The sequence below is a fragment of the Seriola dumerili genome, unplaced genomic scaffold (assembly GCF_002260705.1).
Source record: "Seriola dumerili isolate Sdu_G_001 unplaced genomic scaffold, Sdu_1.0 BDQW01000291.1, whole genome shotgun sequence".
NCBI lineage: Eukaryota > Metazoa > Chordata > Actinopteri > Carangiformes > Carangidae > Seriola > Seriola dumerili.
Genome location: NW_019174546.1, coordinates 3,197,880 through 3,223,900, shown reverse-complemented (window position 1 = coordinate 3,223,900; position 26,021 = coordinate 3,197,880). Strand labels below are relative to the sequence as shown.

The window sequence follows — 26,021 nt, the reverse complement described above, 5'->3', positions numbered from 1 at the left end:
ATAAAGAGGCCCCAATGAGAAAAATTGATATCAGTGCAGATTTACATGATATAAAAATAATTAAGAAAGAAGGTAGGCTTAAGGGCAAGTGGTTATAAATGGCAGAGTGTGAGACTGGTTTTGGCAAATAAGCGTTCTACTGTGCATGTGCGGCCCTCGAACAGAAGGTTGATGTCGTCGGGTTGTCTTGTAACCATGCAGCCTGAAGACACTGAGACACCATGTAACACGTGCATGTGTGTGTGTGTGTGTGTGTGTGTGTGTGTGTGTGTGTGTGTGTGTGTGTGTGTGTGTGTGTGTGTGTGTGTGGGGTGGGGTGGGAGGTGGGGGGTGGGGGGGTGGGGTGGGGTGGTGTATATGGGCACAGACGTCACAGCCCTCACACACACTCCTCCGCCGACATCAGGAGTGGATTGATGTACTCGAACCCTTCAAACTCAGACTGGTCAATCTTCTTGACAACGTCACTGTGATGAACAAAGACACATGTAAATTACAAGTATTATATTAGATCATAATAGGACGAAAGAGGGAGCCAGTGAAATGGGAACTCACTCGTCATCAGGCGTAAGCTGGATGGGCTCGTTAGTGAACTGGGCATCAAAGTTGTCCAGTCCAAATTCCCCTGAGATGTTGGGCTTGAACGGAGGGACCACCTGCTTCTGCTCCAGCTGAAATAACAACACAGGCAACAGGTGGGAACATTAAAAACACATGTGATAACTGAGTATGAAGAGTAATACTGAGCTACAACGACGATTAGTCTGATTAGTTGATCATAATCAAAATTAATCTGCAGGTACTTTGATAGGGCTGAACTATGTTAATTTCTAAACAATGTGTGTGTGCAAGTTAGAGAAATCACTTGCTTCTCATTGTTGTTTTTAAAAATCAAAACTAAAGCTGCAATAATTTGTCAATCAAATAGTCACCAATTATTTTGATAATTCATTCATCCTTTGTTATTCTGTTATTTGCTGCTACTTTGGCATTTTATAGACTAAATGATTACATTAGCCAAAATAATCACCAGATTAATTGATGAAGGAAATAGTTGTTCCAGCCCTAGAGTAATAGTCAAACTGTAAACTGGTCTAGAGATAAGTCTATTATTTATCTAAAACGCATTGAAAACAACATAAAAACATAAAGACACTTCAGTCTTTCTTTGGACATCCCTCCTTAGATTTCTATTCAGTTTCATTTTCTTTTACTGGTGCAAAAGGATGAAAAATAAAGTGAAAATTTCACAGATATGACAAAAATAGACAGTAATATAATACAAAGACAGACAAAGGACAAGGATGACACACAACGCATACAACATACACTTGCACAATAGCAAAAACAGACCAGACAGAAAAAGCAAATATAGCTATAATAATATTTTATAAGCCACGAATGTTTATGTGTAGAAGTATCCTAAATACTTCATGTGAGTGACCAACACCTTTGATTAAAGCCTTCATGAGGAACCTGTACTTCAACCCCTCACCTCACACTCAAGCAAGCCAACAACTGCTCCCACTGCAGGTCAACAGGTGCACTGCAGGGCAAACTTTAAGGTTAGTGTGTGTAGCTGTGTGTGCATGTGTTGGGAGAGGGAGAGGGGTGGGGGTGGTGGTGGGGTAGGTGTAAGCTGATCTCCCCAGACACTCTGACCGACTGCTGGGTTTCTGCTCCAGACCAAACAGGGAAAAAGAGGTCATGGTGATCCCTGACAAGCTGCCCTGTCTGTCTGAAGGTCTGAAGGTCTGTCTGTCTGGCTGTCTGTCAGTCTGTCTGTCTGGTCGTCCACCGGTGCATGTGTCTGTCATTTGTTAAAGTCACTTCTGTCTGCCTCTGAAGATGAAACATGCCGAATCATTTACACGTGTGCAGAGTTTCATAACTACACTTCCTGTTCCGGTTTGAACTAAACCAGTTCAACTAAGTTAATTAAGGATCAAATTAAGGATACAACAGCATGTCACGGTTCTGCTGGTTCACCAAGTTCAATTTAAGATTTTTCTTTAACCATTAGAGGATTCATCAATTCATCTATCAACACAGACAGATTGCTAGCTATTTTGATAATTGATTAATTTCACTTTTCAAGCACATATGCCAAAAATTTGTTGATTTATTGTGTTTTATTATTGTAGAGTGAATATCTTTGTGTTTTGGACTTTTTATTCTCATCACCTTGAGTTCTAGCAATGTGCTTTTTTTCCTGACCTTTTATAGACTAATCTTATATTTAAAACAAACAAAAAAAAAAAAATCAACAGACTAATCAATACTGAAAATAATTGTCGTTTTGCAGTCTTGTAAGAAACTATATCTAGATCAGCCTGTTAATCTTTTTAATTTGTTGACAACACACCACAACTAAGACTTAAGTTTCATTCTACGGTTCAAGGTGTCATGTAACAGGAATCTTATTCACTCTGAAATGATGATGATGTTACTCATCTCTGAAACTGAGAACAGGAAGCTTCATAAATAACTCTGAGTGTCATTAGTTCTGGTTTGACTTTCACTGGGATTCTCATAAGTGTTACTTGCTTAATATAGTCAAGTCAAGTCAAGTCAAGTCAAGTCGGTGTTATTTATATTTCCCTTTGAGGCAAATCACAAAAAGTCTTTCAGGTCTTCACCATCTGTGCAGACTAACCGTAAATACATGCCCACATGTTAATTTCCAACACCCTGCTCCACTTGATCATAACAACATTCTCATAGTTTTAAAGCATCGGAAATACACATGGGTTGCACGTGTGAATATATTTCAGTGCTTTGGAAATTTTCTGGTGTCCTGATTGGCACTTTTGTTATGTTACTTCTTGATGTAGTTTCTGACAGTAAATGAACTCACTAACTGTTGATGATTTCAGTGTGCTATAACAATAGTTCAAATTATTATTTGCATTCAATTCAAATCCAACTCTGGAGAGCGAGATTTGTTTTTCTCTTCACATTCAAGTATATTAATTATTAGTTTTTCTTGTACCCATTTTGCCTTGAAGGTTCCAACTTTAATTTCATATTTCTCCTGCTGGATTTTTATTGGACACTGATAAGCTGAAACCTTATGACCATGGACACTCTGACTGCTCTGCAGCTACGCAGCTCCATATGCAGCAGGGTGTGATGCTCTGCATGTTGTGACACAGTCCTCTGATAACCATCATTAAGATTTTGTGAGACTGGTGCCACAGTAGCTGTAGGACCAAACAAGATAACCCGCATTGTGTTTGACCCTCCTCACTCACCACAGCTGACTGGGAGCACCCCACGAGCGTTACCGTTTCGAAGATACATACCACAGCTTGAGAAAAAGTAACACCAACCTCTGAGACTACTGGAATTTGACTGAAGCTTAGTCTATTTCAGTATTTTACTTCACAAGGAACTTAAAATACAATTATTCCTTAACAATGAAGCTGAAATTAGACTTTAATTAATGGCTTCCTTCTGAACATAAATTGTTGTTTCACCATCTGATCGCTCAAATGACTTCCCCGTGTGATATAAGAATAGGAAACATGCATCCAGAATTCAACATTTCAGCTTCGTCGTGAAGACGGTCAGTCAGTGAGTGATGTGTCTCCGCTCATTCCTTTCCATCTTTGGATTCCTGTCTCAGTTAGTCTGTTAGTCAGCCTATCTGCTGTTGTCAGTCTTCTGCCTGGCCTGTTTGTTTCTTATTTCTGTTCCTGTGTGCCTGCTTTGCACAAGGACATGGAGTCTCGTCTCATCTCATCGCTAATAATCCTCAGCTTTGACAGAGCTTCTACGCCTGCAGGGCAGGGGAGAGAGGGTGACCCCATGCACTTAGATTTGACCTTTTGCTGTCAAGTAGCATCTTTCCATTTTTCTTTCTCTGTAGGATCGATACATGGATTGATTTTGACCTATTTGGCAGCCGGCATGCACCAGTACTGATTTCCTTCATTACAAATTAGGATGAAATTCGTGATTAAAGTGATGCATGAGGTGATTCAGGAAAAGGAGAAGGTGGAGAGAGAGAGGAAATGAAAGTGAATGACTCACAAGGTCCCAGTCGACATTGCGGAAGAATGGATGGCCCATGATGTCCGCAAAGCCTGTCTGAGGGTGGCAGCCTAGACGCTCCTTGGGATCCTGTGGGAGAGAGGGTGAGAGGAGGTTGAAAGACAGCAGACATGATGGTGTTGGAGACAGACAAAGAGTCAGACAACAGGAAAGAAAAGGTGGAGAAGGTGAGAAAGGAGAGAATTTGCAAGAAAGGTGGAAAAGAGGAGTTTGGTGAGCAAAAAAGTTTAAAAAGTGTATTAAGTGTAGATGAAAAGGGACGAGAGCCACATTGAGACACAGAGAGGAAGGGGAAGTAGAGAAATGCAAGACAGTGAGAGAGGGCACTTTCGACTTTAACAGAGGCCATAATAATATCTTTGTCAAGGGCTAGCAGGAGCAAACACTGTATAAGATTGATCCAGGCCTATCTGACCCCTTCTTACCTTGTTGAGAAATCCCTTGAGGACGCTGGCGGCTTTGACTGACAACGAGCGGGGGATTCTGATTTGTTTTTCCAATATAACTGCAGGAGGTGAGAGGAAAGGGGAGAGGGGAGGGGTGAACAAGAAGAGGAGAGGGTGAGACAGACAGTCCCCTGGGGCTAAAATGACAGAGGACAGAACTGACACTGCTGCACTTATGAGTAAGAGTTCAATCCTGTCAGGTATCGTCATGTTGAACATACATTAAAGAGCCTTTCAATGCGGTGTCAATAGTTTTTGATAGAAGTGTCTTGAAATATGACTTAGTCTGTCAAGTGGAACATTTTAATTCCCAGCTATTCAACAGCCAGGCAGTTATAAGAAAACAGACACATTGTGAGACTGTATTTACAACAAAAACACACATGTATTCACACATTTCCCTGTAACAGATGGTATGTGCCTGGTACCGAGAGAAGGCCCTTAGAAAGGTGTCAATACAAAGGTGTTATATGCTTCCACAGAGCTGTTTTTTCCTCCAGTTCTAAATCTCAGCGGTGAGTGTTTTACCTTGGAAGAGGTAGTCTTCTGTGTTCTGGTCCGGGTTGTCGGAACTCCCGACGATGTCGAAGGGCGACCGGCCCGCCATCATCTCGAACATCAGCACGCCAAGCGCCCACCAGTCCACACTGAACCCTGAAGACACACACACATTGTACGTGACAGATTATATTTATGACAAGAAGGAAACACAGATAGAAAAAGGATGTTCGAAGCAGCAGAATGAATGGCAGTGTTCAAAACAACCATTGAATCTCTTTAGCAGGCTGAGAGGGCAGAAATACAACAGCTTTTGTGGGCAGCCTCATCAGTGTTCACAACCTGTGCCTACAACCAGGACATAAGATGAGCAGCATATATATCTAATGTTTAAAAAGGCTGAGGGGAGATAAAAGGTTTGATGAGAGATTTGTTAAAGTCAGGGAACAGGATCCAAAATGAAATCCCCTATCTGAACCAATTCCTGATAGCATACAAAGACTTTCCCGGGTAATTCCTTTTTTGATAGTTTCTCACACCTCCCGCACTTTTTAAAGTCTGAGGCAAAATCATTTGTCAGATCAACTCAACAACTTAACTGTTTGTCTTCAAGATCAAAATAAGCAAACTTAGCTGGTTTCTATTTTCTGCACAGGGGACTATTGTGGGTCTAAAGATTATAGTGCATTGCACATGCCTGTATTGGTATTTTCATGACATTGTGAAAATTGGCCAGCATATACAATAGCAGGACTCTGACACTGAAGCAGCTGAATGGAGTTCAGGCTTCGTTTATTATATCATTCACTCATGTGCTTTCCCCCATTGTGACCAGTTAAAATGTTGTTGTGGAAAAAGGCCTATTGTGCTCACATGTAAAAAAATGAGTTAACATGCAAAAACACTGGTATGATCCTTGAACAGTGGAACTTGTTGCTATGATACCACTTTTGGTAACCAGGGAGCTCTTTTTTCTATTTTTATTGTATTGTGTTTGTAGATGCGTGTAAGTGCAGCACACAGTTATGATGTAGAAACTGATGTTTGACTGAACACTTGTAACTACACCTTTGTCCTTAACAGCTGAAAGGTATTAACTGTGACCCATACACATTAGTGAACCTAAAATCCATTTGTTTAAGTCATATATTTATATATTATAAGGAGTTAAGATAAAAGCAGAATTCATTCAGAGGAGGTCACAATTGCTTTAATTATCATCTTATTGTTTCTTTCAAATATATTTGTTCCTTTGTTGCTTCTATTCTATTGATTTAGTTCCTTTGCTCAATTTTAGCCTTTTTTTCTGATTTTCTATTCCTTTAAGGTTTAACCTAATTTTTATTGTTTTTTTTTGCTTGCTTTTCTTCTTTGTTTTTATAGTATGTATATTTATTTGAATAAGACCTTTTAAATAGTGTCGATATCCCAGATACTGCACCACTGCACATCTATAACGCAATCAGCATCTCAGATATTCCTGCACAATGCCTCATATTCTGTATCACACCAAATCATCAGATAGCATGTCTGGTAAGTGCTTGTGTGTTGTAATTCTCACCGTAATCCTCTCCTCTGAGTATTTCTGGGGCGATGTAATTGGGGGTACCACAGAAAGTGCTCGTTGTATCGCCCGGTCTCAAGCCCTCCTGCAAAAACAAAAAATATCATAAGCTGTGAGATCATCTCAGCGGCCTGTAAACTGACACTTCTGCAGCTTCGCAGGTTCTTTTATCCAAAGTCCATTATGATATCACGAGAGCCTGAAAACCACACCTTGCACATGCCGTAGTCTGTAAGTTTGATGTGTCCCTCTGAGTCCAGCAGCACATTGTCTAGTTTCAGATCTCTGTAGATGATTCCTCGTTCGTGGAGGTAGTTAAGCGCAAGACTGATCTCTGCTGAGTAGAATCTGAAAAGGGGAATGAGCAGTTTCTCAAAATCACATACGACTACTAACAGACAATAAATGGCATTAGTCTTATTCTTTTGAATGATTCTACCTGGCGTGTTCTTCTGGGAGTTTCCTTTGTCTCTGCATGTGGAACATGAGATCTCCACCGTTCACATATTCAATAACAAAGAAGAGCCTGTGAAAGAGGGAAATACTGAGTTTATTTTTCACTTCGACACATAATTAGTCATTTGCATGGGACCAGCATCCTGAAAGGAAGAGGATGAGGACCTGAAAACTTAAAAATATGATTCTTAACATCAATGATCAGTAACTAAAAGAAAAAAAAAAAAAGCACATAAGCAGACACACCCACTCCAATTTCTTGGACACAAAATGTCGACAAAAACTAAAATAAAAACAAAAAAGGCAGAGGAGTTGAGAATTTTGTGTGATTTCTAAGGAGTTTAGAAAATGCTGAGTGGAGTTCCTCATTTCCTTCAGCTTGATACAGTTTGGCATTTCCCTCATCTACTTGACGTTTCTTGTGAGCTTTTCTGACAGGTATGAATTTGGAAAAAGGTAATAATACTTGTGGGGGTGTTTCCTTGCTACCAATCAATCAATCAATCAATCAATCAATCAATCAAAACTGTTCATACCAAGGATTTTTTTTCTGGACTTTGCTGGATTTAGTTATTAAGTCATTTGTGTGTTTTGAATGTTTAATGTCATAAAGAAATGCCCAAGATTTGAAATCAAGTTTTCAGGGGCTTTCACCTTGATGGGGATCTTCCTTTAACCTTAACCATAACTGCACTCTTTTCTGACCTCAACAAAGTGGTCTGTTTACATAAACCACAGGACCCATAGGGGAGGAAACACTCACTGAACTCACTCATACATATTGTTTTGTAATTCATTGGCAAGCTACAGTATCTATTTTGACATTTGTTTATGACTTTTTATGACAGAGCAGTTAACCACCATAGTCCAATGAAAAATACATTGTGTCAAAGTGTTGATTGTTCATTTATCTCTTGTGTTCAAAATCATCTTTTGGTATAGTTTATATAAAAATACTTTGCTCTTATCTTCCTGCAAGTATTCTCCAAGTATTATATTATTGGTGACTAATCTTGAACTCAGGGGCAGATACATAAATTTATCCTCTCAAATGTGATGTGGGGTGAACAGCAACCCACAGCTGACTGTTTGCTAGTGGTTGCTCAACAGAGCAGTATTGTAGTAGGATGTGACTGTTTGGATGTCAGCTGACTAAAAGTTTGTTTACATTTACAAAGCATGTGGTTGAGGTCTAACTGATTCATTGAACCATTATGCTCTACCTCCTGATCTAAAAAATGCAAGAAAGGCTGGCGCAGGTCTGGTGGCTTCTCTGTGACTTTAAAGGTTATTTTGTTACATTTTCAAATCAAGACGTCAAACTTGATTGTTTTTCCACATTCTTGCCGACTTTCCCAAGCCGTGAAGTAACCATGTGACACGCACAGGGGAAAATGCCATCACCTGCTTTCTGTCTGGAAACAGGAGTGGAGGCCCACCAAGAAGGGATGATTAGAGGCCTGCTCAAAGACGTGCTTTTCTGTTTGGACCCAGTCAATGTCCTGGAAGAGGAACACACAAAGACACAACCAAATGTCAATCAGAGATCTGTCTGACATAGTACCCTTGAACTTGTAAAAGCTGAATAAGCACAGAGCTCGATCGACCATGCTACAAAGCTCGAGGTTCGCTCATGTATGGTGGCCAGCGACAGAAGAAAATGGCTGAGCCAGTAGAAGCATCACCAGGCCTCCATCGATGGCTGGATGATTATATGTCTGGACACGGATGCTGCTCACGCTGACAAGGCAGGGACAGCAGAACACTTCACCATTGATCGACAGGCACTTGTCAATTTGTCAATCACGCTAAGTGCATCTAATCAAGGCTAACTACTCCAATTGCCGCTGGCTGTGCTGCTACATGTGTTCACCTAGATCAATTTTTGATGACATGATGGTTTATCTAGACCTTCTTAGAAAGACTGATGGCTTCAAAGAAGTCTGTCAACTTGCCTCAAAGTGTTTCAGACAAGACACAATCGAATGAGACAAATGTTCACTGTGTTATGAATAACAGCTCCCATTGATTGTGCTAATTACATTAATTATACATGGCAGTGACATAAGGCTGATGACCACGCTATTAACTAACCTTCTCACATCTCAATAGATAAAGTAAAGTGTTCTGTTATTGTCACACTGTGACAATAACACACCTTTAAACCTCTCAAAGCAGATGGCTGGTCTAACCAAACTAAAAGATGCAGTGTACCGAGTCACTTGTTCTGCTATAAATAAATAAGATAATATGAAAATGTCTAGAGCTGAAAGCAGAAAATTTATTGCAACTATTTTGATAGTTATTAATCACTGAAGCCAGTTTTTTTTTTTTTTTAAACAAATAATAATAATCATCAATTCCTGGTCCTGGATTGTTCATTGTGAGTATTTCTGCTGCTTCTTGAAAATTGTGACGATGTAACTTCGGGTTCTGGGAAGCTGATGGCAATTTTTCACTACTTTTTTCATGACAAACATGAGCATTGTTTACTGCTATTCTTGTTTACCTCATCGTCATTGACCAGCTCCTTCTTGACCACCTTCATGGCGTAGATGCGCTCGGTCTTCTTCAGCTGCACCAACAGCACCTTGGCGTAGCTGCCTCTGCCAATCACCCTCAGCAGATCGAAGTCTGCTAGGCCCAGACTCGAAGGCGATTTCCCCGTGTCTCTACTGCTCCGTGCCTGGGAGGAAGTTATGGAGGGAAAAGCAAGAAAGATAGTTTTTTTTTTCATTGAAGTATTGATCGAACGAATGATTTGGTTTGGGCAAGAGGGTGATTTCCTTTGGGTGATTTTGTAAATGAAGTTTAAACTGCTTCCAGCTCCACTTTTTGAAAATAAATCTTTGTAATGATTTTCTTGTCTTAATTAAACACCATTATGCTGCCTCCGTAAGAGGAGGCACTCGCTGTATCACAGTCCTTCTTCTCTGTGAACCTGAAAACCACCTTCACCATCTCCTCACCTCCTCATCTTCCTCACTCTTCCCTCCTCTCCTATAATCTATTCTGTACTGAACCGTTTCCACTAGCTATCCATCTAACCTCCCTTCCCATGACAACCTGCCTTCCCCAGAGTCATACATGGACCCGTAGATAAGATCATTTGGCTTGCTCTCTGTTATCTACGTCTATCTGTGTCCAACTCGATCCTTTCTTTATCCATCTCCAGCTCTCCTGCTCCGTTCAACAAACCCCCACCCCAAACCCAAACTACATCTTGGGCCATTAATCAGCCTCTGGTGTTAAGAGCTGTGATAAAAGGTTACTTTATTAGCTCCACCAAAGGAAATCAATACCCACAGCACTGCAAAAGTGCCTGCATCTGTATGCTCTCTATATCACATATCCACAGCAGGTGGGAGAAGGATCGCCCAAATGTACGGCCTAGCAAAATAAGTGGACTAAAGCCTGCTTCCAATTACAGGTGATGTTATTCTTTCTCCTTCTCACGCAAACAGTTTTTTCTCTGTCTAAATACACACACACACACACACACACACACACACATCCATCTTGTCAACATGACAGGTTGACAGACTGTGAGTCATACATCAACAGTGTTTGAAAAGATTTCTCTCTCACCTCTTTCTCTTCTCCATCGTAAGTCAAGCTTTCTCTGGAGTCTTTATTCTGAGGGCCTGAGAGAAGAGAGGAGAAAGTGACAGACAGACAGAAGGAGAGGGGGAGGCAGGAGAGGGGAAAGAAATAGGAGAGATGAGAGAAGAAGGAGAGAAAGTAGGTGATAGACTGTCAGATGCTTTGTTCACAGCCTTGCAGTGCCTGAGTAATTTCTCTCTGCCTGGTTAGACAAGAAAATACCCTTTTGTATCCACAATATAACACCACCAGAATATTTAAAATAACAGCAACAAAATAAAGTAACTCTATCTAACTATTCTGTAGATAGATACATAGAAGAAATGCTTGTACATGCATTGTCATACAATATGAGTACTCTCACACTATCAACAATTGAAGTTTAAACATTATTAAGTTTATTTTAGCATATATGCATTTAAAAAGAAGCTCTAGTTAAAAAGAAATTCCATCCAAGTGTCTCCACCACTGTGCCCCACAACTACCCAGGTCGCCTGTGAGCATCTAGAAGGAGCTTCAGATACCTCCCTAACAATAGCAACAATGATCCTAAGCTCTCTCATTCCAGTCAGCCTCTCAACCACCTGACTGGACTTAAGTCTGGTCCTGTAGGTAAAACCCCAAATGCAGCTTCGACCCAGACATGTAGTCTGGGTGAAATAAAGATACACAGATGCCAGCAACCACTTGAGATCTTTATTTATTATTTAAGGATAATACAGGTTATCTATTTTTCACTTAAAGGCAATAAATCCCATGAAAAGACTGGAATTAGCAATGAATTGATTTAAGTAACAAGTGCAGCCTAAAGTCTGATATTCCTCTGTGCCACAGAGCTCCATTGTTGTTTAAAAACTATTAAGAAAACAGTGAGCCACACCTTTGAATCTTCCTGAGTTTTTTTGTGCTTTTTGTTTCTCAATCACACATACACCGTTCTGCTGCCATAAATACCCACTAGCATGCGACATCAACTGAAAATATAGAAAATATAGAATATCGCCAGCCCTGGCTTTGAGGAACAGAAGTTAGGAGCTGCAGGCAATGAGTCAAATTAAAATCTTCATTTGTGTGTGTGTGTGTGTGTGTGTGTGTGTGTGTGTGTGTGTGTGTGTGTGTGTGTGTGTGTGTGTGTGTGTGTGTGTGTGTGTGTGTGTGTGTGTGTGTGTGTGTGTGTGTGTGTGTGTGTGTGTGTGTGTTACCTGGCTGTTCAGTTTGGTCTAATTGACTCGATGGTGGCCCTGGCATGATTGGTTCCTAGACAGAAACATTCACCATTAAGTATAATCAGCACAGAAACAGAGTACAGTATGTATGAGTCATGGATGATAATGAGCCACTTCACACCATCAAGCTAATGAGTATGACATTTGTCACAGCCCTCACCTGGATCATCGGTCTGCCACACTCCACTGTGACCAGTTTGTGGCACTTCTTGTGCACCAGCAGTTTGCAGTTGATGCATTTGTAGCCTTGTCTTCCCAGACCCCAGATCCGGTCTGTACAGATGGCACAATGTGCTCGCTGCTCAGGGGGGGGGATGGAGAAAAATCATCACAAACATGCACACATTACATTCAAGAAGATGCTCCTGCTGGTCTAGAATAAAATCCAACCAAAGCTATTGTTCTGTGTCACCATCAACCGTCTCACTCTATCAGTCCATACAAAGACAAATTACTGAAGGGCAGTGGATGTCTCATTGTCTTTCAAATGCACATAAGCTTGAAATGTTTAGATTTTCACAGCAGATACTTTCCCCATTACAATAATTCAACAATGAAAAAGTCAAATATGAGAAACACATAACTTTTAATATACAGAATGAAAAAATTTAAAGCCAATAAAGCACGAGTGAAAGACCTTCCAGTGCAAAAATATTGTGGAGCAAAACTGAAAGTCATGTCTCACCCTGTTAAAGCGTTTGGCCTGAAAGGCGTGACCGCTGGCGTAGTAAAGCTTCCTCCAGCGCCGGGCTCCACGCCGATATATGGACTCTGTGGAGAGGAAAAAGAGCTTTACCTGTGTGTATGCATGCCAACAAATGAGCAAGACAGAAAATTTTACAGTTGAAAAATCACTTGTTTCTAGTGGACAAACTGTAGAAACAATGTACTTACATGTATATACTCCCTCCTTTACTTTTGAGGATTCTCTATTCATCACTGTATTTGATTCTTTTGATTTGCTTTGTAAAATATATTTCTATGTAATTGTCTGTTATTGAACTGCTTGTTATTTATCGGCTGCCACATACACAATACATCTTTAATGAGATAAAATCAGACCATGTATCCAAGTGGCCAATTTAACAGTTGAGCTCTATTTGTGACTAAAATGTGAGTGTGCGTGTAACAGAGTGTGGGAATTTTGAGCACAGTTTTCTGCTTTGAATCTGTAGCCTAATGTTTAAATGAGTTTTTTCTTGGATGCTGTGTAACCTCATCACTGATACAATTTGTGTGCACATTTTTTTCAGACATTCTCAAACCTTTTCTACACCTACAATAATGTCAAGATGTTCAATTAACACTTCAATTTCTCATGCAGGTTAACAAAGTCTGATATACGACCTCAGGCTTTGAAATTATTTTATCCTTTCACAAACTCAAAAATATACTGACCCTTATTTGAGCACATAAGTTTGACTCACTGCCATTTTGACAATCTATAAAGGATAAATGTATTCGCTGAAATGCATGCAATTTAAAATGTAAATTAAATTCAGGTCTATTTGGGACTGCAGCTGTAAAATCAGGTAAAACGAACAAGTCAAAGGTTAAACTCACTGTCTTCTCCTGGACAGGGCATACCAGGTTTCTCTGGTACACATGGGAACACTGAGAGGAAAAAAAACAGAAGACATCATTACATTTAGAAAGTCTTTATGTTATCCTCATTTCATCTTAGGGTGGGAAGACTGACAACATTCATGTGAGAGTGTTTGTCTGCTGCTGAGTACACTTCACTTCCTCTCATCATGACAGCAGTTAAGAGTACCTGTAGCAAACCTGTCACCTTGAGGGGTTAGTGATGAAATTCACTCATGTTTTTATGACAGTGCAAACATGTTTGTGTGCAACATACAAAGAAAAGGGGGGAAAAACACAATCTTAAAGAAGCCGGCAAAGATTATTTGTGTGTAAAAGACAGAGACATGCTGAGCTAGACTGGGGGCAGTGTGAGTCAGAGGCGAAGCGTGGGCTCCAGCGGACGAGCTCGTTAACGAGCAGACAAGGCGACCCCCCGCGGCACCGTCACATCCTCTCCCCCTCTCCCCCTCCTCCATTCATCCTCTGCCGTCATGCTGGCATCCAGCATCCACTGTACTCTTGACCCCTCACCTCTGATTTGATTAAAACCTTACATTAACCACACAGCCCCTGTCCTCGCTACCCCCAGGTTACATGCTTATACACACATGGCCTGTCAATCAAATGCCCCCCCCCCAGCATCAGAGTTAGCCCTGACCTCTACATTCATGAAGTTGCACAACTATTTGTCAAAAAGGCTAAGCTTAGACAAGGAAGTGAAGTAGCTCAAGGGCACATAGACAGACGTCAACAGGGGAAATTATGTTGTTTTCACAAGTCAGTGCGACATTAGCCATATGTTTTGATGCATCTGTGTTGTGTACAGTATCTAGGCGTCTGTGTTCATGTTAAAGCGGACAGAAATGGAAAAGGAAAAGAACTTCAAAGCAAGCAACAGCAACACAGGCTCACCAATAAACCCAGAGAGTTTTTGGATTGATGGTGAACCAAATCGAAATATGCAATTTGCATATTTGTGGCCTGACATTATGCCAGAAAAAGAGAAGAAAAGTCCCATTCAAACAATTTTCAGACAGATAAACACTTCCAGACTCCAAGTAAACCAAAACTAAATGTCTATTTTGCATTATTGTTGCACGGTCGTCATCAGGTTTTACTTATACTGTACTGTAATACGTATGACAGAGTGACCAGGTGCTCAGTGCTTTATTTAGGTGGCATTGTAAAGCATTGTTTTAGATTACAAGAACACATTTTGCATGATATACAGTACAACTGCCTGAGTGATTATTTCTAATATCACTAGACACTAATTACTCATACTGGCAGGCAGTTAACTGCGAACAAGTCAAGTTGCGTGCCTGGCACAACTGCCTGGATGATCTGTGTTGGCACTGCTCATCAGTTGTGATGTTGAGCCTCAGGTCTGGTGTACTGTAGATCAATGAGCACAGATAAAATGCAGCAAACTTGACTGTCATAAAAGGCTCCACTGAGAGGTGAGTGGAGCAGCAGGAGAGCAAAGAGTCACAGATAACAGGCTTCTCATCTGGACCTCTTAATGTCCAAGCACCTGGACTGAATCAACATCTTACTGGCAACAGTAAACAAGAACATCCTGTGAGTCAAACTGTGAAACTGTATATGTTGTTCTAAATAAACTCTGTGTGAAAAGCAGCAAGGCTCACCATGGATAATGAGCTCTGAGTCTTTGTTGAGTTCGTAGAGACGCAACGCTTCCTCCAGCTCCAGCTGAGACGACACTGTGCAGGGGTCACCTAAGAGTGGAAGACATACCGGATGTCATTCACCATACTTACAGGTTACAGGGAGAAATCGGGTGAGGGACAGAAATTAGAGAATGTTTTACATCCTCTGCACTAATATTATTCCTGCTAAACTTCCAATTAATTGAATTAGATGTTGCTTTAGTGGAGCAAAAGCAGTCACATTTTAAGTATATTAGTGCGACATGACACTGCAGGCAGAAGACAGTATCTTCCTTTTTTGCTTGAGCATTTCAACTGACAGCACAGTGAAAGGACAGACTTTCTATTGAGAGCTTTTTTTTACCTTGGCAACTATTTTGATAATGGCATAATGATTTTATATTCATATTTTCCAACAAAAACATTTGCTAGTTCCAGAGACTAATATGTGAGGACCTGATGCTCTTCTTTGTCATACACAACAACAAATGAAATATCTTTGCACATTGAATTGAAATAACAATAATAATATTTTTTCTGACATTTTATGGACAAAAACATTAATAAACAAATGAATGGATACTAAAAAAAATAATCAGTAGTGGAAGCCAAAATGTTTTTGTTTTGTTTTACCTTCTTTTAATCAAGATTTTGTCCCTTACAAATCTAAGACTCCCTCCTTTTTCTTATCATTTTTTCTTACATATTATCAAGTTTTCAGATTTCACATGCCAATATGTGAAAACCCTATTAGAAACCCAGTAAGGGAAACCAAGCTTCTCATTTACATGGCATTTAAGAGATCAGGTTACTGTAGAAAGCTGACAATGGCCAGGTTACTTTTAAATGCACAGAGCAACAAGACAAGCAATAACAAAGTAGAGACAATTGAGTGGTATGAAAACTGTAATTTCCAGTTCCCAGAGCAAAAGGCTGCAAGTGTAAACGGTGAGTTATGCTGTAGAGACATGACATTTAAAAACACTTCTGTCTAACCACTGCAGGTGTGATATGAATTGTAATGCATGAACTTTAAGTAAACATTGAAAAAAGCGTGTGGGTGTGAGCAGGAGCGTAGGAGACGGCAGTAGTCAATGCTGCCATTTCAAATTCTTTCCTTTTAATTGCCCAGCTGTATTTGTACACTGATCTAAGTCAATAATTAAAATACCACTCAGAGGCAGATCTAATTATTTCCTTATCATTAACAGGAGGAGTCAGGTGTAGTGCAACACGCATGGAGAAGTCGAAGTTGAAGTGTGAGTTAACACTGAGGCCAGAAATTCTATTCTTAGTGTTTCACACAACTAATCACAACGACAAACCTCTGACTTTATAAATAGCTCGAAAACAGAAACTATGACAAACAAAGTATATCTAAAATAATACAAACTTCTGGTTGATATAGAACTTGTGGGTGGACTGTGACAATGATAACATCAAATGTGTCGTCAATTTCTAGGTTTTTTTGTTTTTTTTTAACCAAGATATCCACTTATGGGAGCAAGTAAGGATTATTGACTGTGACTGAAAGGAGCGTCATGTCTGATAAGGGATGCACTTCAGGTGAAAAGTATTTTTGACAATTGACATGTTATGTCAGTCTACCCAAGTCTTCTAATCAAGTTACAGATTAATGTTTTATATTGTTGTTTGTGTTTACATGGAAATTACCTCAACAAGTTTATGATACATGGGGATTCAAAATTCAGTTTCAAAGCTCAGCAGATCACATTTAACACAACCTTTCTGGTGGTTAACTATTTTTATAACTAGGGTTATAAAGGGTATAAAGGTACATTTTCTAATTATTGTAATCATGACTTGAGTTCACATTGCACAGCCGTGTTTGCGGTTTCCATGGATGGGGCAGTAGGAGAGACAGCAACCACTGACAGAGTACTTCATTACACCCATCAAGCAGCTTTTCTGTCTCAGACAGGCTAATGACTGCAATGACTGTATGTGGGTGGCAATCAGTGGGAGCTGATCTGAGTCTAATGAGTTTAGGCAGGCTGACCTTATCCTGAGCAGAGCAATCTGATGGCTCCATCTTTCCTTTGACACTATTACTGCTGCCTGACTAACTGGCTGACAACAAGGAATTGGGGGGGGGGGGGGGCTACACTTTCTTGACAGACAAGAAAAGACTGAGCCTTACAGTCAAGTGAAATGGTAGTGCTTGTGTGTTCATGTTAACACATACCACGGTGGCAAATTCTGGCAAAATCAGCCAGTGGATTCATTGGTTGTTAAATCTATTTGATGATGTGGTGTGTAATCTTCAACTAGACTTTTGTTTAGTTTGTATATTTTTCATGTAAGGTGAATTTTGTAAAAACAGCATTTCTCTCATTCCTCCACATGAAGTACAAGTGGAGAGAAACAGTGAAGGGTCGAGGGTAAGGGAGTCGTACCTTCCTCATCGATCCACTTCATGGTGAAGAGCTGGTCGTTGTCCATGGAGCACATGTCCCTCACTTCCCCGTACAGACCCTCATATGAAATGGATGGCTCAAAATGGGTAATCATGATGTCCCTGCAGAAAAGACAAATAAGTATAATTGACCATTACATAGATGTGATTAAATAGTAAGCTAATAACAGAATAAGAATAAAATCTACCACCACCAATACAGAAACTATTATCTGTAGTAATTCCAAAGCAACCACTGTCAATTTCCTCTTGACCATGTGATTATTTAATTCAAACAATTTAACAAAAGCACAAACAGACATGATTATTAATCATTATCTATTAATCTGTTGATTTTTTTCTTCAATAAAATAACACAGAATAGTGAAAATCTATCAAAGCTTCCCAAAATCCACGACATCTTGCTTGTTTTGACCAAAAGATACACAATTTAAAATCAAGTTAAACAGAGAAAAGCAGCAAATCCTCACATTCGAGAAGCTGGTATCAGAAAAAGGTTGCTATTTTTATTTGATATCTGACCAACTCATTAATCCACTGATCAATAATTAGGGCACTTATCATTATTATTTGTCATTAAATCTTTCCAACTCCCTCCCTCTCACTGATGCGTTCAAAGAAAAACTTGGGAGAGTGGCACACTTTCGATGGAGAGGGAAAAAAAAAAAGAGGTGCGAGAGCGTCATTTTTTTTCCCCAAACACTGCCGTGTGTGAGTCACAGTCTCGCAGTCTGTCACATTTGTGTGTGCATTCATCTGTACAGCATGATTGTGGGTGTGAGAAAGAGAGCAAAAAGAAGCGCGAGAAAGACTGCAAAAGAGTGAGGGAGGCAGAGAGAGGGAGAGAGAGAGGGAGAGACACAAGCTAAAACAGAATGAGTCATAGATGATTGTGATCGCTGTGGTTAAGGCTCACTGTTCACCAATGCACTCCATTACTTCCCTGAGAAGCAGGAAAAAAAACCCTCAACACTTGGCTTACTGCCCGTAATCAACAAGTATATCACACCTTGCCTCTTCAGTTCATACAGATATAAACAAAAACACTCAAACATTACGGTGAGACGTGGGATAAGAAAAACGTAGAGCATCTATCCCTGTGGACAGGATCATCTGTCCGTCATCATTTCATGGCAGCGTTAGGATTGATGTCGCCTGCTCCCAGCCCTGTGGCCAGCCTCAGCTGTGTTTATGACCCAAGGTGGGGGATGGAAATTGTACACATGAGCTTTTACAGGTTTGCAGGCGACAGGAGTCTGAGCTCAGGGGTCAGGATCAGGAGCAAGCGGGGAGGCAAAAACGAGGGGAGCACGGCAAATAGATATAAGGAGGGGGTGATGTATAAAAACCACCATCCAGGGAGTGACCTGCAAGGATAAATTCCTCTTACTCCCTTTACTGCCAACATCAAAGGTGGACCCAGATTTTCATCAACTTGAGAGCTTGATAGCAGGATGATAAAATCCCAGCACATGGGGCAAACAGTGCACACTTTCAAGGACAGCTACTGTAAGTCCAAGGACAGCGTATAGTGTGTAAGGTCACTGTAGGGTCAGTCCTTGCCAGGAGCAAACACATAAATATACACTAGGCTGTGATTTATTGGCTGATATTTCAGTTTCACATTAATGTTGCATGCATCTATAGAGTGCAGCCTCCTCAATGCCAATATTAAACTGTCTAAAAGTCACACATCAAGAATGAATAAAGCTTTCTGAGCAAGAATAAACTAATGCAAAGCTCAGACTGATGCTTACTCCTCCTTCCTCCCTCTATTTTCTCACCCGCTTCCTCCATCCTTGTGGTGTTAATCATTGCCTGTGAGAGGGGGGAGGAATAGACTGGCAACAACACTCCTACAGTCTGATCTCTCCTCTACACCCAGCATGGCAACACAACTTCCTCCTAAACCCCTGATAACATCAGAAGATAGAAAGTGCATGAACTCTATACACACCTCAGTTCCCACACTGTGACTGTCGACAATCCAGGAAGCGTATTAATGGCTGCAGGTGACTTTAACTGTAGCACATGTAACTGGATCTGATCTGTGGGTGTTCATTAAATACTGTTTGTCTACACTGTAATTAAAGTTAAACCACGTCTCAGTTGCCTCAAACAGCATCCACTGTGACACAGATACAGACTCAGCTAATAGCTACAACAGTTACAGGAAGCTGGAAGAGACTATGGAGTTATAAAAATACAACGACAGCAGGGATGCAAAATACTTTCACCCAAGATTTTTCACTTTTTGAGACTGGAGTGTTATCATTTTTAAACTGATGTACAGATTTGATTTGATGCTAAAAACAGGCTACTGGGAGGACAAAAACAAGCAATTTGAATAGTTTGAAATATTCGGCTCTGGGAAATTGTTATAGGTTTAGTTTACCATTTTGTGATATGTTAAATGCAAAGAAATGGATCGAGTGATCGAGAAAATCTTCAGCAGACTATCAGACTAACTAATAAAAAATAATAGACATAGTTTGCTGGTTTTCTGTATTTTATATAATTTTAAATCAAATATCTTCTGGTTTTGGACTGTGGCTCCGACAAAACGTGAAAGCATCACAGAGGACCCTGAGAACTTGTGCATTTTTCATAATTTTCCTTTTTTTTTTGTACATTTAATAGACTAATGAATTGATCAAAAATATGATCAACAGACTACTTGCAATTTAAGAAATATATTATTATTAAATATATTAGTTTCTCTATTGTAATATCACTGAAGCATCACTGAAAATATGGGCAAACTTGCTTAAGAGAGCTGATACAATTAGTCAATTAATACATAAGTTGATCAATGTATTGATAACTAACTGTTATGTAACTTATGTCAACAAGTAAATTAATTAGCATTGAATAATCACTTTTAGTCATTTTTATGGTTTCCTTAGAGTTCTATGATGTTAAACTGAATAACCTTTGGCTTTTAATTGTTGCTTGAACACAACAAGTAATGTGAATGTGTCACCTTGAACTCTGTGATAGGCTTAATGGGTATTTTTCACTATTAAAAAATGACAAATTTTAATATCAATCGGCCGGTAGATAAAAATTATTCTTTGTCGCAGCCCTGGTATTGGCTGAACTGACCTTAACTGAATTGTAGGTGACAGTGTTTTTCCACATAAGCTGTTTTGTGACTTCTGTGCTGCTTCCTTTGATTTTGGAAAATGCATTAGCCAATACTGCCTTTTTAACTCATTAATAACACAACATTAGCCAAAAAGAAACTTCAAAATCAGATCAAAAAGTAGTAGTAGTAGCACCTGTGTTACACAAAGAAGAGTAAGCTGTGGGATTCCTCAGGGTGACTAAGGCAGAAGAATTGTTCTGTGAGCTGCCAGGAGCTTCATCACTGGTGACTAACTGGGAGGAAGTAGCATTCCTTCGCTCAGTACTGTCCTACAGTACAGCTTAATTAAAGAAGGAAGAGGAGGAGGAGGAAGTGGAGGGGAGTGTTGGCCTGTGCCCCTGGCGTCTTAACTGCCGTGAGTAGGACTCTGCAGCCCCATCTGCGCAGCATGAAGCCATTCGTCACTGGTGAGCGCTCAAGCAGGAAGAAGGGTCAGGGTGCCTCTCTGGGCTTCCATGAGCACCTAGGACCATCCATCTCTCTGTCAGCACTGCCACGCTTGGGTATGCCCCCTGCAACACCTTCACACAACCCTCATGCACACGCTCAGAGAACAGCAATCAAATGCTAACAGAGACGCACACTGATGGAAAAACAGAAATGCACCTGCTCAAGTTGAAGTCACCAAAACAGCCACTTATCCCACCCTATCCCCTGAAGAAAAAAAACCTCAACCATCCCACTCCAACCCCAGTAAAGTCAGGGTGAATGAAACACAGATCTACCGGTCCAGACTGTAGGATGCTGTCGTCTCCAAGCAACACCACCTGTGGTGCTTAACAGGAGGGAGCCTTGAGCCTCACAGCACAATAGCACCAACCAAACGTACCCCCGCTGAGCCTGGGTACAAGGTCAGTTGGAACAATAGAGAGACAGACATGTGTACGCAAACACTTGAGCTGTATTACACACACTGTGTAGGATGTGTAGACAATACACCACAGACAATACATTACATGCATCATCAGAAGCCGAGAGTCAGTAATACTCAGACTGGGTAACTACAATCGTAAGTGTGTGTTGGTGGATGGGTGGGGGTGGGGGGTTGTATGACTTTGTGGTTCTGTGCTTGAGGGGTTTTCAGAGTAAAAGTAAACAGCAAGACAAGGAATGCTTCCCATATTCTGAACAAAGCCGAGCCTTCAAGCCCTGATGCAGATGGTGGAGTCTTTGAAAAAGAAGAGCAACTCCTTTCAAAAGGAGGAAAATAACTGAACTGCTTCGTCGAGTCGGTGTAATCCCATTTTCCTGCCAAACAACATGCTTTACACAGGAATCCTGAAGTTGATCTGGCACATAAGAAACCTTATGTTAGTCAGTGTTGGCAACTCTGAAAAACAGTGCTCTTTCTGGCCTGAAATGGTGACACACTGGCAGTGGCATACAGAAATTTGTATTCTTTTCCAGGAAGACCAGTTGCAGAATACACAGCTCAGTCTTGTGTAAGACATAATTTGAGCTGAACGTTAAGACATAGGCTTACAAAAAAGTTTTAAATTTAAATGACAACATTGTCAATATGGGGCTAAGCTAAGCTGACTGGTAAACACACAAAGAACAATGTGTCAGAAGAGTCTTCAAAGAACAAGAAATATATTTTCCACCTCAAAAAAACTCATTGACACAGAAGATGCACTCTTTGTGAAATTCTTGTTCTGGTCCTTCTGACAAAATATAATTCATACAACATATGATAGCTGGAAAAAAAATTTAAAGACACATAAGTATTACTTAGCTTCAATTACTTACAGCTATATAAAGCTATATATAAAATTTTCACTCTTGTTTGACAGCTGTCAAACAAGAAACATTTCACTGTGCTCTGTTTAAATACTTGAAATACATACAAAAGACAATAAAACTATTAAACTGTCAAGCCTACAAGTAGGGCACAGGTGGCCACTGTGCAGCTGTATTACATGAGAAAAAAATGATTCAAAAATATCAAATTATGCAAATATTTGACTTGATATTGAGAGATACCCGGTATCCCAGAGTCAGAGCAGGAGTTGGGCAATAAAAAAAATCTAGCACTCACCAAAACTTAAAAAGCAAACTGTAAGTGTAGTACAATACTGTCTTCACTTTCTATAGACAATGTAAGGTTTATACAGAGTTCTCAACATTGCTACATTTGAGAGCTGAAACAATTAACCGATTAGTCAATAAACAGAAAATAAAATTACTTTTACTATTCTGATAAATCATCAATTTTCAAGCAAAAGTCTAAAATGTTGTTGTTTTATATTGTTGTAAACTTGTTTTGAAATGTTGAGTGGCACAAAGAGTCCTACGACACTATATTCTTCTATGTTTCAGTCCATCCACTACGACCATACAGTATCAACACCACTGTCAGTTTCTTGTCATTTGATCAGTGCCTCTGCAGCCTTGTCTACTGACCATCAGTGTGAATGAGAGCAACATGAAGACAAGCTAGTGACAGGCTGAGACTGCTACAGGCTGACACCAGTCTGCTGATGCTGACTGACACCAGACATGCACATAAATAATGGACTCAAAAAGAACACTGTACTGAAAATGGATAAGCTGAGACTTTACCACAGAGTAAAGCCATTGAAAGAGTCTGATTTAATTTTGTATTTGCATGTTGCTGAGATTTAAAGGAGGTTTTAAAATATCAATATAGATCTAATATCTACTGTTTTGCATCAAGAAACTAAACAGTAAAACAAATCACTCCATCAGGTGATTTCACTGATTGCTACTTTAAAACAAAGAAATGGAGCATAACACGATTACTAGGGCTGCAACTAACAATTGATAAATCTGACGTTTATTTTTTTTATTAGTCAAATACTATCATTAATCATGTCAAAAGATTATGAAAAAACAACTTTGCAGAGCTAACCTTAAACCGATTTGAACCCATCATTACTTTTATTATATATGACAAATAGAAGGGGGAAGCCAGATAATGTCTAAACTCTTTTTCAAGATATTTCCTTGAAAAATGAATAACACGATTAATCAATTACCATAATAGTTGCAGATTTTTTTCTGATGATCAACTAATCAATTAGTTGACTAACTCTTTCAGCTCTAATGTTACATCTCTTAATCACTATGTGTGGAGTTGTTCATACTCAGACACTAGTGACTGCGCACGTTTTAATTACATTGTTGCAGAAAGTTTAAAAAAGGTGGGTTGTTACAACTTTACAACAGTAAGAAAACAGTAAGGATATGAGGCTACGACCTGATCTGTCAGTACTGATCTAATTCATTGATTTGGAGCATTATAACTCATCTAACTCCCACTCCTGATATCTGTAGGGAAACAACAACAACAACAATGATGAAATCTTGGTTTAATGCATCCTGATAATCAAATGACCAGACCATTTTTACTGCATTACCTCTTTGCCAACATTGCTGAGATTCCTCAGCAGCAACCTCATAAATACTTCACATGCTTTGCTCTGCAACATGACATCTGATGATCAACACACATAACAGAGTTCCTGAGGTGAGTCAAAGAGCCAGTGAGACATACAATAGGTCTAGTTGATGTGACTTGCATTACACGTTTTTCAAGTCTTGGCTGGGCTCCAATCACTGGCTCCATCAAACAGAAAAAGTGGAACAGGGAGTGTCACACAACTAGGTGACAAATGATTTCCATCACCGCATCAAGTGCAAAACTAAAATAGCATAACTACCTCAGTCAGGCTGGAGGGTAATCATTGACTCTTATTTGGTATGACAAAAACTCAAAGCACTTGCATTTCCATATTCAATGATCATATATTCAGTATGATCAGGGATGTAAAGTACACTGATATTTCTTGGTTATAATATTTATTGTTTATAACCACATGCTTCTCTTGTGTCCAAGTCTTTCCCTATCAAATAATGCTACTTAATGTAATCACCAGATTATGGTTATATGTTGCATAGATGACTGGTTAGGTTTAGGGCTGGAGCTGAAACAAGTACATAATAAATTGATTAGTCCATCAATGGAACAGAATAGTCAGCAACAACTAATATAATATATATAATTATTCAAGTCTTTTAATGAGGAAAAAACAAATATGCCAACAAATGTTCCAGCTTCTCAAATGTGATAACTTACTTTTCTCAATATTACACTGTAATAAATTCAATCTCTTTGAGTTTTGAACTGTTGGTCGCATAAAACAACAAATTTAAATACATCTCCTTGGTCTGTGGTTCACAGTATTGGGCCATTTTGCTTAGAAAATAAGTAATCCAGAAAATAACAGGTAGATTGATTTGTAGTTTAAAAAACAGTGATCGTTGCAGTTGCAGTAGTTAAATGCGGCATTTAGTTTTGGTGTGTAAAGTATTTCTCGATAATACCAGATGAAAATAAAAGTGAAGCAACACAACTTAAATTGATTTTCTGCAACCCTGTTGCTGTGATAGTATCAACATCAATGCTCTGATTGATGCTCTCAATGCATTGATTTCCTGCCCATCCCTAAACGACATAACATCAATCTTTACACGTATGTTAACTTGCCAAAACTGCCAGCTGGAAAATAATGTGAGTCAATCAATAATAACATTCCAGGCAGTTGTACACCTTATCAAAGTGAGCTAGTTACAGACAGATACCAAAACTAGTAGCCACTGCTAACAACTGTTAGCTCGGTCAACAACTCATCTTTACTGACTTAAAACCACTTGACAAGTTTGCTGTCTAGCTGACACATTAATTAAGTAATACAGAGAATCTGGCTTTAAACTGGCAGCGTGCCTGGACAGTTTCACCTGTCTGACTGCCTGGTCAAGTTTACCTAAACCTGGTACCCAACATTAGCAAGCCGTTAGCTGAGTTAGCTAATATTAGCCAACTGGTTAGCTGCCTTTCCAAGTCGAAACCGTATACTGGTTGGCTTATTAACAACATCGATTACATGCTGGGAGAAACAACGATTTCTTACCCTTTGTAATAGGCTTTCACCCGGACTTGGTGGGAATTCTCGCCGGGGTGGGACATGGTGCTGTCCCGCAACGTCGGCATCATAAGCTCAGCAGCGGTCAGTCCGACTCACCGATGCTTTCCTTCCTTTCCTCTTAAGCTGTGTACTTGTGTACCACGCCCAAAACACTTTGTTATTATGGTCCGTCGACTCACAGAATAAACAACGAAGCAGTTGAAGCTAAAAATGACAAATTTACCCTTTTTACGACAAACAAAAATAACATGTAAAGTAAAGGAAAACTTGCGGGGTCCGCCAAACAACTCCCTACTGCAAAGGCCTAACGACGGACGAATCCACTGTCGGAATGTTTGGGGTGACGAATAACTTATTATCTTACAGACATGTTATACTTGC

The 26,021-nt window shown here is 39.8% G+C and overlaps 1 protein-coding gene across 1 annotated transcript; it reads right to left on the bottom strand.

Moving 5' to 3' along the window:
• Nucleotides 1-368: 368 nt before the first annotated feature.
• prkci (protein kinase C iota) lies at nucleotides 369-25,708 on the bottom strand. Its single transcript, XM_022757962.1, has 18 exons — nucleotides 25,626-25,708; nucleotides 17,524-17,645; nucleotides 15,086-15,175; nucleotides 13,413-13,463; nucleotides 12,535-12,620; nucleotides 12,010-12,147; nucleotides 11,826-11,880; nucleotides 10,609-10,664; nucleotides 9,530-9,706; nucleotides 8,425-8,522; nucleotides 7,004-7,090; nucleotides 6,777-6,912; nucleotides 6,562-6,649; nucleotides 5,031-5,156; nucleotides 4,482-4,561; nucleotides 4,036-4,125; nucleotides 556-671; nucleotides 369-467 (listed from the first exon to the last, which is right to left on the bottom strand). The coding sequence occupies exons 1-18, from the start codon at nucleotides 25,706-25,708 to the stop codon at nucleotides 380-382; spliced, it is 1,767 nt and encodes a 588-aa protein (XP_022613683.1). The 3' UTR covers nucleotides 369-379.
• Nucleotides 25,709-26,021: the final 313 nt, after the last annotated feature.

Excerpts from the sequence above, each read along its gene's own strand:
- prkci (XM_022757962.1), bottom strand. The coding sequence starts at position 25,708 with ATGATGCCGACGTTGCGGGACAGCACCATGTCCCACCCCGGCGAGAAT. Across the intron at positions 12,148-12,534 it reads AGGCCAAACGCTTTAACAGG|CGAGCACATTGTGCCATCTG; the intron begins GTGAGACATGAC and ends CCCCCTGAGCAG. Across the intron at positions 9,707-10,608 it reads ACGATGGAGAAGAGAAAGAG|GCACGGAGCAGTAGAGACAC; the intron begins GTGAGAGAGAAA and ends ACTTCCTCCCAG.